Raw genomic sequence first — 15,639 nt, 5'->3', positions numbered from 1 at the left:
AGATGGGCGGGGTATAAATAATAAGTTGTTGTTATTATTATAATTATAATTATGTTGTTGTTGTTGTTGTTGTTGTTCCCGTGAGAGCCTGGTCTCGCAATCTGGCACCACGCGTCCTGACAAAAGGAGATGTGTGATCTGCAAAGTTGATGCCATCATAAATGCGTTTGCAATGCGCCACATGGCCGGCAGGGCCTGCCAAAAGGGGCATCGAATGGGTGTGACACACACACACACACACACCCTATATCTTATCTTGTGGCCTTTTATTTTCACGTTCATCCATCCCCAAACTACCTGAGGCTCAGCTTGTTGTTGTTGTTTGCAATGTTTTCCACACATCCCTTTCTCTTGATCAGGGGTCACAAACTTTTCCAGCAGGGGGCCGGTCCACTGTCCCTCAGACCTTGTGGGGGGCCGGACTATATTTTTTTTGGGGAGGGGACCTGAACGAAATCCTATGCCCCACAAATAACCCACAGATGCATATTAAATAAAAGGACACATTCTACTCATGTCAAAACACCAGGCAGGCCCCACAAATAACCCAGAGATGCATTTTAAATAAAAGGATGCATTCTACTCATGTAAAAACACACTGATTCCCAGACCGTCCGCAGGCTGGATTTAGAAGGCGATTGGGCCGGATCTGGCCCCTGGGCCTTAGTTTGCCTACCCATGCTCTTTCATCCACCGCAACATGCAAACTGGGTTTTATATTGCCAGGCGCCCTGGCCTCACAGCAGTTATGCTTTTGCAAAAACTCCTAGGTCCAAGTCTCAGCGCATCTCCCCTTAAAATATCTTAGGTGAGGGAGCTGGAATGAGCCTCTGTCGTAAGACCTTGGAGAGCTCCTGCTGGAAGAGCCTGCAGTGCAGGGCTGCATAAATTGTTGTTGTTGTTTAGTCGTGTCCAACTCTTTGTGACCCCCTGGACCAGAGCACGCCAGGCCCTCCTGTCTTCCACTGCCTCCCGCAGTTTGGTCAAACTCATGCTGGGAGCTTCGAGAACACTGTCCCACCATCTCGTCCTCTGCCGTCCCCTTCTCCTTGTGCCCTCCATCTTTCCCAACATCAGGGTCTTTTCCAGGGAGTCTTCTCTTCTCATGAGGTGGCCAAAGTATTGGAGCCTCAGCTTCAGGATCTGTCCTTCTAGTGAGCTCTCAGGGCTGATTTCCTTAAGAATGGATGCGTTTGATCTTCTTGCAGTCCATGGGACTCTCAAGAGTCTCCTCCAGCACCAGAATTCAAAAGCATCCATTCTTCGGCGATCGGCCTTCTTTATGGCCCAGCTCTCACTTCCATACATCACTACTGGGAAAACCATAGCTTTAACTATACGGACCTTTGTTGGCAACGTGATGTCTCTGCTTTTTAAGATGCTGTCTAGGTTTGTCATTGCTTTTCTCCCAAGAAGCATAGATTGGTAGATGGCAACTCTTGATGGGACCCTTTTTCTCCCTCCTCATTTATCCTACAGATTTGACTACTGTACTGTAATCAGGGCCACATGGCAGTCTATCCCTTCAGGGGTCAACAGCAGCACAGAGTCTACCTAGAGAACTCCCAATGGCTTTGGCACCATTTCTCTGCCATCTTAAGAGATCCACAGCCAGGGGCCCCGGGGCCCTTTAACCAGAGTGTCCCTTAATGGTGGCAACACTACACAATAGTGCCACCTGCTGTCAACTGGAGCAATCACGATGCAAAGCACTTGTGTGCCTCTTGAAGTGTGCCCAGAAAAGGCCTGGGCAGCCAGTATGTGGCAGCCCAGTACAGACTTTACCTTCCTAATGTCTTAAGAAAGCACTCAGGTTTCTAGCCCTCATGATTTCAAACGTGCTCTTTTACGGGTGATGCTCGGTATCTTTCGGAAGCCAGAAGAATCACGGAATAAAAGCTGCCAGTGTCAGAAGACAGGGCTTCAGGTCGCTGCAAAATCCCTAATAATAATAATAATAATAATAATAATAATAATAATAATAATAATAATAATATATTATATCCCGCCCATCTGGCTGGGTTTCCCCAGTGACTGTGGGCGGCTTCCAACAAAACACTAAAATACAATAACCTATTAAACATTAAAAGCTTCCCTAAGCAGGGCTGCCTTCAGATGTCTTCTAAAAGTTTGGTAGTTGTTTTTCTCTTTGACATCTGGTGGGAGGGCGTTCCACAGGGCGGGTGCCACCACCAAGAAGGCCCTCTGCCTGGTTCCCTGTAACTTGGCTTCTCGCAGGGAGGGAACCGCCAGAAGGCCCTCGGCACTGGACCTCAGCATCCCGGCAGAACGACGGGGGTAGAGACGCTCCTTCAGGTATACTGGGCCGAGGCCATTTAGGGCTTTAAAGGTCAGCACCAACACTTTGAATCGTGCTCGGAAACGTACTGGGAGCCACAACTAGAAGAAGCAGAATAAATGAGAATGCTTTCGAAAAAGCAAGCCAAATTATTACTGCAATCACATCTTTCTGTGACCAAAGGATGGGGCGTTGTAGAAAGGGAGACCCTCCACACAACCCCCCCCCCAAGAGATCTTTCCAAGGCTCTCATGATCCATATTTGCAATCCCTCCCAAATTTCCTGTCATGGCAATGAGCTTGTGGCCATCGTGTGCTACCCAGCAGCTGAATTATCCCACCCCCCATTGCTCTCTTCTTCTCGCTCTGTGGATTCTGGCTCCCACATAAGCACAAAAATAAATGAACCTTTTCCTGAGGAGCTCAGCATCTTGTTAAACGAAGCCTGAGGAGGGAACGCTGAGCTGTTTGGAAAAATCCTGGCTGGCAACGGATTTGGCCCCGATCCTGCTAATGGAAACAGACTTTCGGGACAGCAAGCAAGCAAGCAAGCCAGTCGCCCCAGGCCCTCTCTACAGATTGTCGACCCTCGAGGTCCCCTTTTGAAATATTGCAACCTTGAGGAACCACGTTAAATAATAAGTTCCTCCTTCGCACTCAGGACCTGGTTGAGAAATTCTCTGCCTGTTCTCCCACTGCCCTGAAGGAGAGTTGCTAACTTTCTTCCCTGGCTGGGCCCCCTGTGCCTTTGACGGCTGCGTCGCAGACAGAAATTCAACAGGGGCAGCTTTCCCCATCACTGCAACTCTATGAAAACCAAGGCTTTTGCCTCTTGGGCAGCTATCTAAGGCACAAGGGCAGGACAAGAAAAAATGTGATTTCTCTTGTCACCTGCTAGGCTTCAAACGAGAAGAAGCAAACATCAAAACTCCCTCTTCTCTTGTTTTCTGCTGTAACTCATCAACACAGCAACCAGAGCCAGTTTGTGCACATCTGAGAACAGGGAGAGACCTATTGTTTGCAAATCAAGCCTTCTTTCTTCCTCTTTCTTTCTTTCTTTCTTAAGTCAATGAACCTCTGCATTCCCTGCTGGCCCATGAACTTAACGCTCAGTAGTTTGGGCTGGCTGATGGTCCGTTTCTCGGCCTCAGTTCCTCCAATCTGTGAAATGGGTGCAAGAAGGAGGCCGGCCGGACGGAAGGAAAAATCAAGCTGCACTTTTAATCAGGGTGCAATTAAACACACCCATCGCCTTTTTTCCTTCCCACCCGCCAGCAGTTCTGAGGAAGGAGAAAATGGGGAGAAATGCCTCTCTCTCTCTCTGCTCCTTGGATGAATGTGAGGAGAGAGAGAGAGAGAGAGAGAGAGAGAGAAGGAGGGAGCAGATGGGCTCTGGCGAGGCCTTTTCATCCTGGCCTTTGGCTGGCTCAATAGCAGAGCAGGGCGGAGGGGGAGGGGAGGCGGCAAGTCAGCCGAGAACGGCTCCTGAATGCTAAACGCCTGGTCCATTGTATCAGCTGGCCCATCTGTCTGTCCTTTTCCCGCTCGCCTATTGTCCAAGGCTGACACATCTGGACTCTGTGCAGATCCCTCGCTCTTCCACACACCCCCTCCTCCTCCTCCCAGAGCCACACAGTCTCTCCAGGGCAGGGGTAGGCAAACTAAGGGCCGGGGGCCGGATCCGGCCCAATCGCCTTCTCAATCTGGCCCGCGGACGGTCCGGGAATCAGCGTGTTTTTACATGAGCAGAATGTGTCCTTTTATTTAAAATGCATCTCTCGGTTATTTGTGACACATAGGAATTCATTCATTTTTATTTTTATATATATATGCATATGTATATATTAATAACTTTTTATTGGAAATTTTATTTACAACATAACACAAAGCCCCCACCCCCCCAACACAGAAATCCGCCCCCATCAGACCCAAACATATCAAACAACAAGCATAATACATTGGTACCTCGGGTTAAGAACTTAATTCGTTCCGGAGGTCCGTTCTTAACCTGAAACTGTTCTTAACCTGAAGCACCACTTTAGCTAATGGGGCTTCCTGCTGCCGCCGCACCGCCAGGGCGCGATTTCTGTTCTCATCCTGAAGAAAAGTTCTTAAGCTGAAGCACTATTTCGGGGTTAGCGGAGTCTGTAACCCGAAGCGTATGTAACCTGAAGCATATGTAACCCGAGGTACCACTGTATACAACAATACAAACAACCAAATAAAAGGCTTCCTTTATCCTGTTTCTGGCATCCTTATTTACTTCTTATAAGCTGTTTCCTTTATGAATAATTATTAAGATTTTTCTAATTATAACTTAAATATCCACAAAGTCTCCTGCAGGCATTGATCGATTAATGTTTCGATTAATGTTTCGATTATTTTCAAAATATAGTCTGGCCCCCCACGAGGTCTGGGGGACAGTGGACCGGCCCCCTTGCTGGAAAAGTTTGCTGACCCCTGCGAGTCCAGGGTCTCCAACCCCTTTGCCAGGGGGTCCCTTTCGGCTGCTGGCGCTGCCTGCCAGAGCCAAGGCACAGGGAGGTTAGCCAGTCCCACCCCCTACCTCCCCACCCCATTGACCTCCTTTTGCAGGGGGTCCCATTGCCTGCAGGGTGACACCCTGCCTTCCATTGCCAATTCTCCTGCGACCTCTAAACCCCCCCACACACACACACACAAACACACAGAGGAAATGAATCACTAAGCAGGTGGGAAAGCGCCCCCTGCTGGCCCATTTCGTACATAGCATCATTCATATACATACAGTACAACCATTCAAAGTCTGGAGCGGGAGAAGATAACAGGAAGGTGTAATACTCCCTCTAGTGGGCAAAAGGTAGCACTGTGACATCGAGAAACAGCCAGCTCCCTATCACATCCAGGTAAAGGTAAAGGGACCCCTGACCATTAGGTCCAGTCATGGCCGACTCTGGGGTTGCGGCGCTCATCTCGCTTTACTGGCCGAGGGAGCCGGCGTACAGCTTCCGGGTCATGTGGCCAGCATGACTAAGCCGCTTCTGGCAAACCAGAGCAGCGCACGGAAACGCCGTTTACCTTCCCGCCGGAGTGGTACCTATTTATATACTTGAACTGGTGTGCTTTCGAAATGCTAGGTTGGCAGGAGTAGGGACCAAGCAAGGGGAGCTCACCCCGTCGTGGGGATTCAAACTGCCGACCTTCTGATCGGCAAGTCCTAGGCTCTGTGGTTTAACCCACAGCACCATCTGCGTCCAATTTTTTTTATTATAGAGAGGAGGAGGAGAATTCATAGACTGCCTTCTGTATCCAGGGCAGCTGTCTACCAGCTCCATCTGGTACGCAGGCTGAGACCCTCCCTGCCCGCAGACTGTCTCACCAGAGTGGTGCATGCTCTGGTTATCTCCCGCTTGGACTACTGCAATGCGCTCTACGTGGGGCTACTTTTGAAGGTGACCCAGAAACTGCAATTAATCCAGAATGTGGCAGCGAGACTGGTGACTGGGAGTGGCCGCTGAGACCACATAACACCAGTCCTGAGAGATCTGCATTGGCTCCCAGTATGTTTCCGAGCACAATTCAAAATGTTGGTGCTGACCTTTCAAGCCTTAAACAGCCTCAAAGGTCCAGTATACCTGAAGGAGCGTCTCCACCCCCATCGTTCTATCCAGACACTGAGGTCCAGCGCCAAGAGCCTTCTGGCGGTTCCCTCACTGCGAGAAGCAAAGCTACAGGGAACCAGACAGAGGGCCTTCTTGGTGGTGGCACCCGCCCTGTGGAACGCCCTCCCACCAGATGTCAAAGAGATAAACAACTACCTGACATTTAGAAGACATCTGAAGGCAGCCCTGTTTGGAGAAGTTTTTAATGTGTGACATTTTAATGTATTTTTAATCTTCGTTGGAAGCCGCCCAGAGTGGCTGGGGAAACCCAGCCATATGGGCAGGGTGCAAATAATAAATTACTATTACTAAGCACTTTCTCATACAGTCCTGCAGACTCCCTATGCAATTACCCCCATACCACTGACGGGCAAACTGAGCCCAAGGGAATAGCGGCCGGCCCAAGGCTGCTGGGTGAGTTTTTCATGGAAGGGACCCCTGAGGGTCATCTAGTCCCACCCTCTGCAGTGCAAGAATCTCCGCTGTTGCTTTTCCCCCCAATTGTGGATATTGTGAGCTTTGAACTGGGGTCTTCACAGCTGACTGCTGTGAGCTGTGCCATAGGTGTGAAATGTAGGCTCTGCCCATGGACCCTGAAGTTGTTGCTGGGGGTGCCAACTTGAATAAAACCCGGGGGGGGAGGGAAGCCCCATTCCACATGATGGATTAGAATGGCAATGCCCATCAACTTTCTGGAGGTTCAACCCCACAAATATTTTATTGGGGGGCCCTAAGGGACCTCAGCCACTAGGAGCTGGCTCCTATGGTCCCCACTATCAGTGAAGGCCTTTTATTCACCCTGTCTTCATTATTATTATTATTATTATTATTATTATTATTATTATTATTATTCCCATTTTTTATTATTATTAGCCTATTTATTATTATTATTATTATTATTAAGCCCATTTGTTATTGTTATTATCCCATTATTATTATGCCAATTATTATTAATATTATTATTATTCCCACGTTGTTGATGTTGTTATTTTAAGCCCATTTATTATTATTAAGCCCATTTATTATTGTTGTTGTTGTTATTATGCTCATGTTGTTGCTTTAAGCCCATTTATTTTTATAATTCCCATTGTTGTTGTTATTTTAAGCCCATTTATTATTTTTGTTGTTATGCTCATGTTGTTTTGTTGTTGTTGTTATTTTAAGCCTATTTATTATTATAATATAATAATTTATATAATATAATATAATAATTTATATTATAATTTATTATTATAATATTTATTTATTTTTATTTTTATTATTATTAAGCCCACTTATTTTAAACAGACCCATCGAAGTGGGTCAGTGCTTGAATCGTAGAATTGCAGGCTTGGAAGGGGTCTGACCCACTTTGATGCAGGATTCAAAGGTCTGTTTTGTTGTTGTTATTTTAAGCCTTTGAACCCAATTAGGGTTTAAAAGGGGGTCGGGGAGAGACAGAAGGGGAGTTCTCCTCCAGAAGGACACTGGCCGGTGCTTCTAGAAGGCGGTCCTGACGGATCCCAAAGAGAAAAATAACAACACAGTCCAGAGGCAGAGGCCAAGGAACGAAAGATAAAGAATAAAGGATATTGGCTGGATGCTTAAAGAAGAAGTCAGACTTCTGCAGTAATCAGATGGGAAGTCTGAGAAGCCTTCTGGCGGAGTGTCAAAAAACTGGGCAACTTTGGGATTCCAGGAGTATCCTGTTATAGGAATAGTCTTCCTGGTGATGGACACTGACCTGAATTTGCCGCATTTTTCGCTCTATAAGACGCACCAGACCACAAGACGCACCTAGTTTTTGGAGGAGGAAAACAAGAAAAAAAATATTCTGAATCTCAGAAGCCAGAACAGCAAGAGGGATCGCTGTGCAGTGAAAGCAGCAATCCCTCTTGCTGTTCTGGCTTCTGGGATAGCTGCGTAGCCTGCATTCGCTCCATAAGACGCACACACATTTCCCCTTACTTTTATGGAGGGGAAAAGTGAGTCTTATAGAGCAAAAAATACGGTAAATGTCACGGGTCACCTCCATGACCCAGTGCCAGAATTATGTATAAGCTAAACAAGCTATAGCTTAGGGCCCCACTCTCTTGGGGGCCCCTGAAAAATTAAAGGGAAAAAAATCTGGATGTACATTTCCAAAATATAGAATAAAAAAACCAAATAAAATAAAACCTACATACAGCAAGTGTTTTGTGTTGTGTAGGCTCCTATGATGTAAGTCATGGGCCCCCGCCTGCTAGCCTGCTCCCTAAAATATCACCGGTTTGCTCATTTCTGTATATAGGGTGCCTACATTCTGCATGGACTGGTTGCATGACAACATGCGCAAATGGCTTGAGATAATTATTAGGTTCTTGGGAGAAAAGCAATGACAAACCTAGACAGCATCCTAAAAAGCAGAGACATCACCTTGCCAACAAAGGTCCGTATAGTTAAAGCTATGGTTTTCCCAGTAGTGATGTATGGAAGTGGGAGCTGGACCATAAAGAAGGCTGATCGCCAAAGAATGGATGCTTTTGAATTGTGGTGCTGGAGGAGACTCTTGAGAGTCCCATGGACTGCAAGAAGATCAAACCTATCCATTCTGAAGGAAATCAGCCCTGAGTGCTCAAAATAAGAGAACCCCTAAACATATTTTAGAAAAAAGCACTGTGTGTGTGTGTATATATATATATATATACACACACACACATATATAATGTATGTATATGTGTGTGTGTGTGTGTGTGTATGGGGGGGGGTGCAATTGCTGTATATGTATATTCATAGCTGTCAAATTTTACCTTTTTTAAGGGAAATTCCCTTATTCCGAATAGGATTCCTCGCAAGAAAAGGGAAAAGTTGACAGCTATGAATATATACAGCAATTGCACCCCCCATATATATATATATATATACACACACACACACATATATACATACATGTGTGTGTGTGTGCTTTTTTCTAATATATATATATATATATATATATATATATATATATATATATATATATATATACATACACACACAGTGCTTTTTTTCTAAAAAAAATATGTTTAGGGGTTCTCTTATTTTGACTCCAGAAAATCACCATTTCATAGTTCCAATCGGGGGAAATAAATACAGTATATATGGACAAAACTACAATGATTCACCAAATGTTTAGGGGGGTGTGCGTACCCCTGCGTACCCCCCAGAAATATGGGGAGGGCGGATGCAACTGCTTCTGATTTCCCAGAAGCCTTTGGGGCGCTCCTGCTCCCCGCTCTGCCAGGCCCTGCCAGAAGAGCGAGCGAGGCTTCGGTTGCCCGGGGCAACCATCCAGGCCGCCCCTTGGCCTGCTGGGAGTGCGGCGAAGCCAGGCGCATGCCCGGTAGCAGCAGCAGGAGGAGGAGGAACTGGGAGGGAGGAGCGGGGGAGGCATTTCAATGCAGCAAGGCAGCAGCTGAGCGGGAGCGGAGACCCCCTTGGGGAGGAGCCCTCCCCAGACACCCCCTTCCCAGCTGGGGAGGCTTGGGGGGGGGAGCCCTGTGGCAGAGGGGCACCCCTGCGAAAAGCAGAGGTGCTGGGCAGCCAGCGTGGCGCTGGGGCACCCACCCACCCAAAACTTGCAAGGTGCCAGACCAGTGCATTTGCTGGGCGATGCCAATCATCTCTCTCTCTCTCTCTCCTTCTCTGACAGGACCATCAGCACCCGCCCTGGCTAGGGTGCCCATGCAGCGGTGCCAACTGGGCACCGGCAGCCTGAGAGAGCTGCTTCCCAGAGCTTGAAGGGGAACGGCGTTGGCATCAGCAGAAGGGCACCGGGATGTCTGGCGAGAGCGAGGAGATCACCCGCCTCCGCAAGCCCCGCTTCTCCTACGAGGAGAACCAGATCCTCATCCAGGAGGTCCGTGCCAACTACGCCAAGCTGTACGGCACCCAGAGCCGGCGGGTGACGGTGGCCGAGCGGCGGAGGGTGTGGGAGGGCATCGCCGCCAAGATCAACAGCATCACCAGCTGGAAGCGGACCGGGCAGGAGGTGCAGAAACGCTGGAATGACTTCAAGCGACGCACCAAGGAGAAGCTGGCAAGGGTGCCCCACTCCACGCAGGGGGCCGGCAGCGCCTGCGACGAGACCTTCTCGGCCGAGGAAGAGACCATCTTCGCCATCCTGGGGCCCGGAGTGGTGATGGGGGCGGGCGGGGTGGAACCCGGCGCCTTGCAGAACACGACGGGGTTCGCCACCCCCAGTTACCGGCTGGCAGCTGAGCATGGCGCAGGTGAGTCCCCACGGGCATCCCATCCCTCTGGCGGGCAGGTGTCGGCGGCCAAAGCAGGTGCCCACCGGGGCCCGGCTCTGCGAAGGCGTTGGGAAGGACAGATTGGCATAATGTAAGGGCCCGAGGCTTGCCACATGTGGGTTGGCACGCTGACAGCATGGGGTAAAAAATTGAAAACTCCACATGCCGCCACCAGGAGCTGGTTTCTAAACCGAGGAGGCGCTGGAGGACCGAGAAGGGCTTGATTTGAGGCACAATGTGTGTGTGCGCCTCTGAGCATGTGCAGAGTGCTTTACCCTCGGATAGCAGCAAGCAGAATGTTATGTATTTAGTGGTCTGTGTTTCCCTGAGCTTGAGTCTGGACTAAGGAGTTCACCTCCATTTCACAGATGCCCCCATGGGGGGCGGCGATTTCAGATCGGGTGTGGGGAAGGGTGTCAGTTCGCTTCGATTTGCAGCACTTCTGGTTTTTAAGAAAGAGGCACGCGACAGGCCAATGCCTTTGCCATTGCGGGTGGGCAGGGAAGGGCAAGAAAGAGAAGAAGCTCACGGCCCCTATCTCTTATCACTCACAGAGCTAAAATTCCCAGCGCCTTTATAAAAAACTACAATTCCCAGGATTCTTGGTGTACGGGGGTGAGCTATGGGTTTTAAATGCATGCTGTGCCTGTGCCAATCTAACCTCGTAAGTTCTGAATGCGACTCCAAATGGCGAAGGAAAGGCGCTCTGCACATGCTCAGAAACCTAATTGCTCCGAGAACGGAGCAACAGGCATTCAGCAGCGATTTGAGGGTTTGGGCCTCGAAGGGATGCTATTTTAATCTCCGCATCGCCACCCACGCCTTGGATTCCACAGCCGAAGCTCAAATAAATGGCAGGGAGTTATATTGGCATGATAAGCGCACAGAACAGGGGAAGAAGGATGGCAAGCAAATATGACTCTGCTTGGTGAGGGCGGCAGTCCTGCGCTCGACGCCCCCCTGACCTGAAATATCCTTTCAAGCCTCCCCCACATCAATAGGGCCAGGGATACAACTGAGACACAGAATAACAGAATTGTCGCGTTGTAAGGAAACACAAGGGTCATCTAGTCCAACCCGCTGCATTGCAGGAATCTTTTTCTCGAACCCATGACCCTAAGAGACATTCTCTTTCCTTTGGGAAATTCCTGCTCCAGGTTTGAAGGACAGAGGAAAGTGGGGAGGGGGGAGAGAAAGAGGGGTTTCCCCACAATTTTAGCTCCACATCCATGATGGAGGAATTCCCCGGCGCTTCCTGGCTTCGTCCGGCGTGCCAGAGGTTTATCTCTGCAACCTTCTTCCAACGCTGGGAATCAGTTTGGGCATATGCGAGCCAATGTCCAGGAAAGAGGTGTCTCTGTGCATGTGCAGAGTGCATTTCCCTCAGCCCCAAGTCACCGTCTTGGGCTCACAAAGTGCTTTCAGGTCAGGAGAGGCAAACGGCAGGACAGAGCTGGGTTATTGCTGCGATCCAAGTCCACGCTTGGCTCCCGGCTGCCACGGCTCCTTTCGACGCTGGACACAAGTGCCGAGAGAAAACGCCCGTGCCCACTCTCAGGTGGGCTAGTGGCCAGTTGCGGCTGCCAACACCACGCCTACACAACTCGTTCCCCGGTTGTAACCTTGAGGCTGCTGAGGAAGGTGTGGAGTCAGGAGAGAAAGAGTCATTTGCAACACAGCGGCAGAACTCGCACCCAGCACAGCCCTGCAGGGGCTAGGCAGCTCCCTGGGTGCCTGAATGCTCCACCATGTGGAAGGGAGATTGCACCCAGAAAGCTAGCCTGTGGGGGAAAGGGGCTTTAGCCTTGCCTGTCCCCCGAGGAGCTAGATTCTGCAAGCAGAGAGATCTTCCAGAACGCAGAGTTAGAATTCAGGTCAGGACCGCAAAGGGCTGCTGGCCACATGCTCTCTCTGCCCACGAACAGCTGGCCCAGAAAGGGCTGGCTGGAGCGAAACAGCAGCTTAGTGATGGGGGAATAGCCGGCCCCAAGAACTGTGTTTGAAGTTCCCCAGGCACATTTTGCTACTGCCATGGGTCTAATGACGACCACGTGGTGGTTTCTGGTCACTAGATTGGCGGCCACCATTTAAAAACCTCTGCCTTGCTCCCTAGCGAATACCTTCCCCTTCCTGTCTTTCTCCTCGCATACTGGGACGTGGGAATTGTCACGAGAGCAAGCCACAGTCAAGCAAGGTAGTTGAGATTGTGGAATTGTAGAACTGTAAGAGACGCGGGTGGCGCTGTGGTCTAAACCAAAGAGCCTAGGGTTGGCTGATCAGAAGGTCGGCGGTTTGAATGCCCGCAACAGGGTGAGCTCCCGTTGCTCGGTCCCTGCTCCTGCCAACCTAGCAGTTCGAAAGCACGTCAAAGTGCAAGTAGATAAATAGGTACCACTCCGGCAGGAAGGTAAACGGCGTTTCCGTGCACTGCTCTGGTTCGCCAGAAGCGGCTTAGTCATGCTGGCCACATGACCCGGAAGCTGTACGCCGGCTCCCTCAGCCAATAAAGCTAGATGAGCGCCGCAACCCCAGAGTCGGTCACAACTGGACCTAATGGTCAGGGGTCCCTTTACCTTTAAGGGGCCCAAGGGTCATCCAGTCTGACCCACTGGTAAACTGAAGTTCTGGTGACCGCAACCTAGAGTTCAGGGACCATGTGGTGCCTTGATTATATAGCTGAGTTTCTAGCACTGCCTAGGAAAAGGAGTTTCCTCTGGTTTCCTCTGGTTATCTCTCGCTTGGACTACTGCAATGCGCTCTATGTGGGGCTCCCTTTGAAGGTGACCCGGAAACTACAGCTAATCCAGAATGTGGCAGCTAGACTGGTGACTGGGATCGGCCGCCGAGACCACATAACACCAGTCTTGAAAGACCTACATTGGCTCCCAGTACGTTTCCAAGCACAATTCAAAGTGTTGGTGCTGACCTTTAAAGCCCTAAACGGCCTCGGTCCAGAATACCTGAAGGAGCATCTCCACCCTAATTGTCCAGCCCAGACACTGAGGTCCAGCGCCAAGGGCCTTCTGGCGGTTTCCTTCCTGCGAGAAGCCAAGTTACAGGGAACCAGACAGAGGGCCTTCTCGGTAGTGGCACCCACCCTGTGGAACGCCCTCCCCCCAGATGTCAAAGAGAAAAATAACTACCAAACTTTTAGAAGACATCTGAAGGCAGCCCTCTTTAGGGAAGCTTTTAATGTTTAATCGGTTATTGTATTTTAGTGTTTTGTTGGAAGCCGCCCAGAGTGGCTGGGGAAACCCAGCCAGATGGGCGGGGTATAAATTATTATTATTATTATTATTATTATTATTATTATTATTATTATCATTTATTATTTATTATTCCGGGTGCCAGCTTTGTCAATCTCCTGCTTCCCTCCCCCTCTGCAGATATTCCAGCCAGGGGCAACCTCTCCTGCAGCCCAGAGACTTCTGCGCGGACTTCCTGCTGCACTCTGAACGGGGGCCTACTGAGGCCCAAGGAACGCGACTCGCCGGCGCCCCCTTCGGCCCAGCCCGCCTCACTGCAGATCATCCAAATGGCGCCTTCTCCAGCCAGCTTAGGATGCAGGCCGCACCCAGAGCACTCCCCTGCGGAGCCGCTGGGCAGCACCCCGTGCCCCTCTGCCTCGCCACCCCTGCGGCGCCGGCGCACCCACCTCGACCTGCCTGCCGAGCCCCCTCTGGACTTCTTGCAGGCCCAGCGGGAGACGGCCGAGGCTGTCCGCGAGCTGACCTACACCCTGCGGCAAGGCCTGGAGCGGCTCACCGACGTGGTGGCGGCTTTGCTGCCCCTCCTTCCGGCCCAGGTGAACGGCCTGCTGCCCCCGCAGGGGGAGAGCCCGAGCCCGGTGCCGCCGGCACCTTCCTCGGAGACCCCGCCACCCAGGGGCACCTTCGCCGCCAAGGAGGAGCCGTCCCCGGAGAGGAGAGAGGACGAGGGGGTCCCTGTGCCCGAGGAAGGCCAGCCCGCGGCCAAAAGCGAGCCGTCCCCTGCGCCCCAGAAGCGGAGGAAAGGGATCCCCACTCGGAAACGCAGAGGGCGCTGGAAGAACTTGTGAGTGCTGCCAAGGACCTGGTGCTGACGCTGCCCCCTATGGGGGGGGACACATGGGGCAGATGCCCAGCGAGGAAAACGACTTCTCTCGACGCTCTGCCCCAAATGGCTCTCCAAAGGTTGTTCGTTCCTTTGCCAAACACAGTCCAGACTCACCCCCGGACCCTGTGGTGTTGGTTGCAAGGGGTCTCCACCACCCCCACCCCGGGTAGCCTGTCAATGCTCGAGAAACACCCCTCGCCACCCGGTTTTTGCAGCGCCACGTGAGGCAGTGGGACCAGGAGTGTTTACCAAAGTCCTTGCAAAAGCAGCGACGCACAGCTGCTGGGTCGTGCAATTTTTTGCAGGCACCTGAAACCCAGGATGGAAAGCCAACCAGGAGAGGGGAAATCAGACAGACCACCCCCCCCAAAAAAACCCACCCCTCTGCCAGCTCCCCAGCTTTGGCAGTGTCTCCCCCCCCCCAACTCACCCAGTCCCAATTGCTTTATGCATTATGACCCTCTTGGATGGGGAATACAGGGTGGGGAGGGTTTTTGCCGCCTCCCTGTCCCACAAAGATCAACTTCCCTCTCTCCGAAGCCCTTCCCAGCGCCTGAAAAGCCAAAAGCATCCTCGACCGAAAAGCCCCAATGTGGAGGGGCAGGGGCAAGGTTACCCCAAAGCAGCTCTCGGCCATTCCGGCATAAGTTGAAGCCATTCCAGGCATTCCCTTTGCTCTGCCCCGTCCCCTACGGAAGCTCAATAAACTATTTTCGTACTACAGCTCCCTTGTGTTCATGAAATGGTGACGGTGTGGGGGGGCGGAGATGAGTTCTGGGGCAGAGCTTTATGCAAGGAAAAGGGGACTTCAGTCTCACCAATTTAATTGAAACTGAAATACTTTATTGTCACTTGTACAACTTGTATGCAGTGAGATTACAGGAACACCCCTCGCTCAGCTCTCTTAGTCTTAATTCCCCTCGTTTGCACACCCACCAAACCCCAAAGTCAGTTGCCCTGTTGTTATCTTTTCATTTAGCAGCCTAACAGCCCACGGATAGAAGCTGTTCTTTACCCTGTTGGTGCGACTAATCATGTTTCTGTATCTTCTGCCCGAGGGCAGGAGATCAAGAAAGTGCCGGCCAGGGTGTGAATTTTCCTCACTCTCCTGAGTCAACGTTCTTCCCCTATTTCATCCAGCGGATTCACGGGACAGCCCATAATATATTGTGGTAAATACAGCACCCTCTGTAGGCACTTCCTATCAGATGATGTCAAACCAGCGTACCACACCATGATGCAGTAGGAAAGGACACTTTCTATTGTTGACCGGTAGAAGGAGATCATCAAATGTTGATTGACCTCGTCGCAATACTCTGAGAAGATGGAGTCTCTGTTGGGCTTTCTTAACCAC

The 15,639-nt window shown here is 50.7% G+C and overlaps 1 protein-coding gene across 1 annotated transcript; it reads left to right on the top strand.

The window, feature by feature from the left end:
- The first annotated feature begins 9,685 nt into the window (after positions 1 to 9,685).
- MYPOP (Myb related transcription factor, partner of profilin) lies at positions 9,686 to 15,008 on the top strand. The gene is made up of 2 exons (XM_081922271.1): positions 9,686 to 10,169; positions 13,577 to 15,008. The coding sequence occupies exons 1-2, from the start codon at positions 9,716 to 9,718 to the stop codon at positions 14,245 to 14,247; spliced, it is 1,125 nt and encodes a 374-aa protein (XP_081778397.1). The 5' UTR covers positions 9,686 to 9,715; the 3' UTR covers positions 14,248 to 15,008.
- Positions 15,009 to 15,639: the final 631 nt, after the last annotated feature.

Source organism: Podarcis melisellensis (genome assembly GCF_964234715.1).
Source record: "Podarcis melisellensis genome assembly, chromosome: 8".
Lineage (NCBI taxonomy): Eukaryota > Metazoa > Chordata > Lepidosauria > Squamata > Lacertidae > Podarcis > Podarcis melisellensis.
The sequence above is the reverse complement of the archived record's forward strand: the minus strand, read 5'-3'. Positions and strand labels throughout refer to the sequence as shown.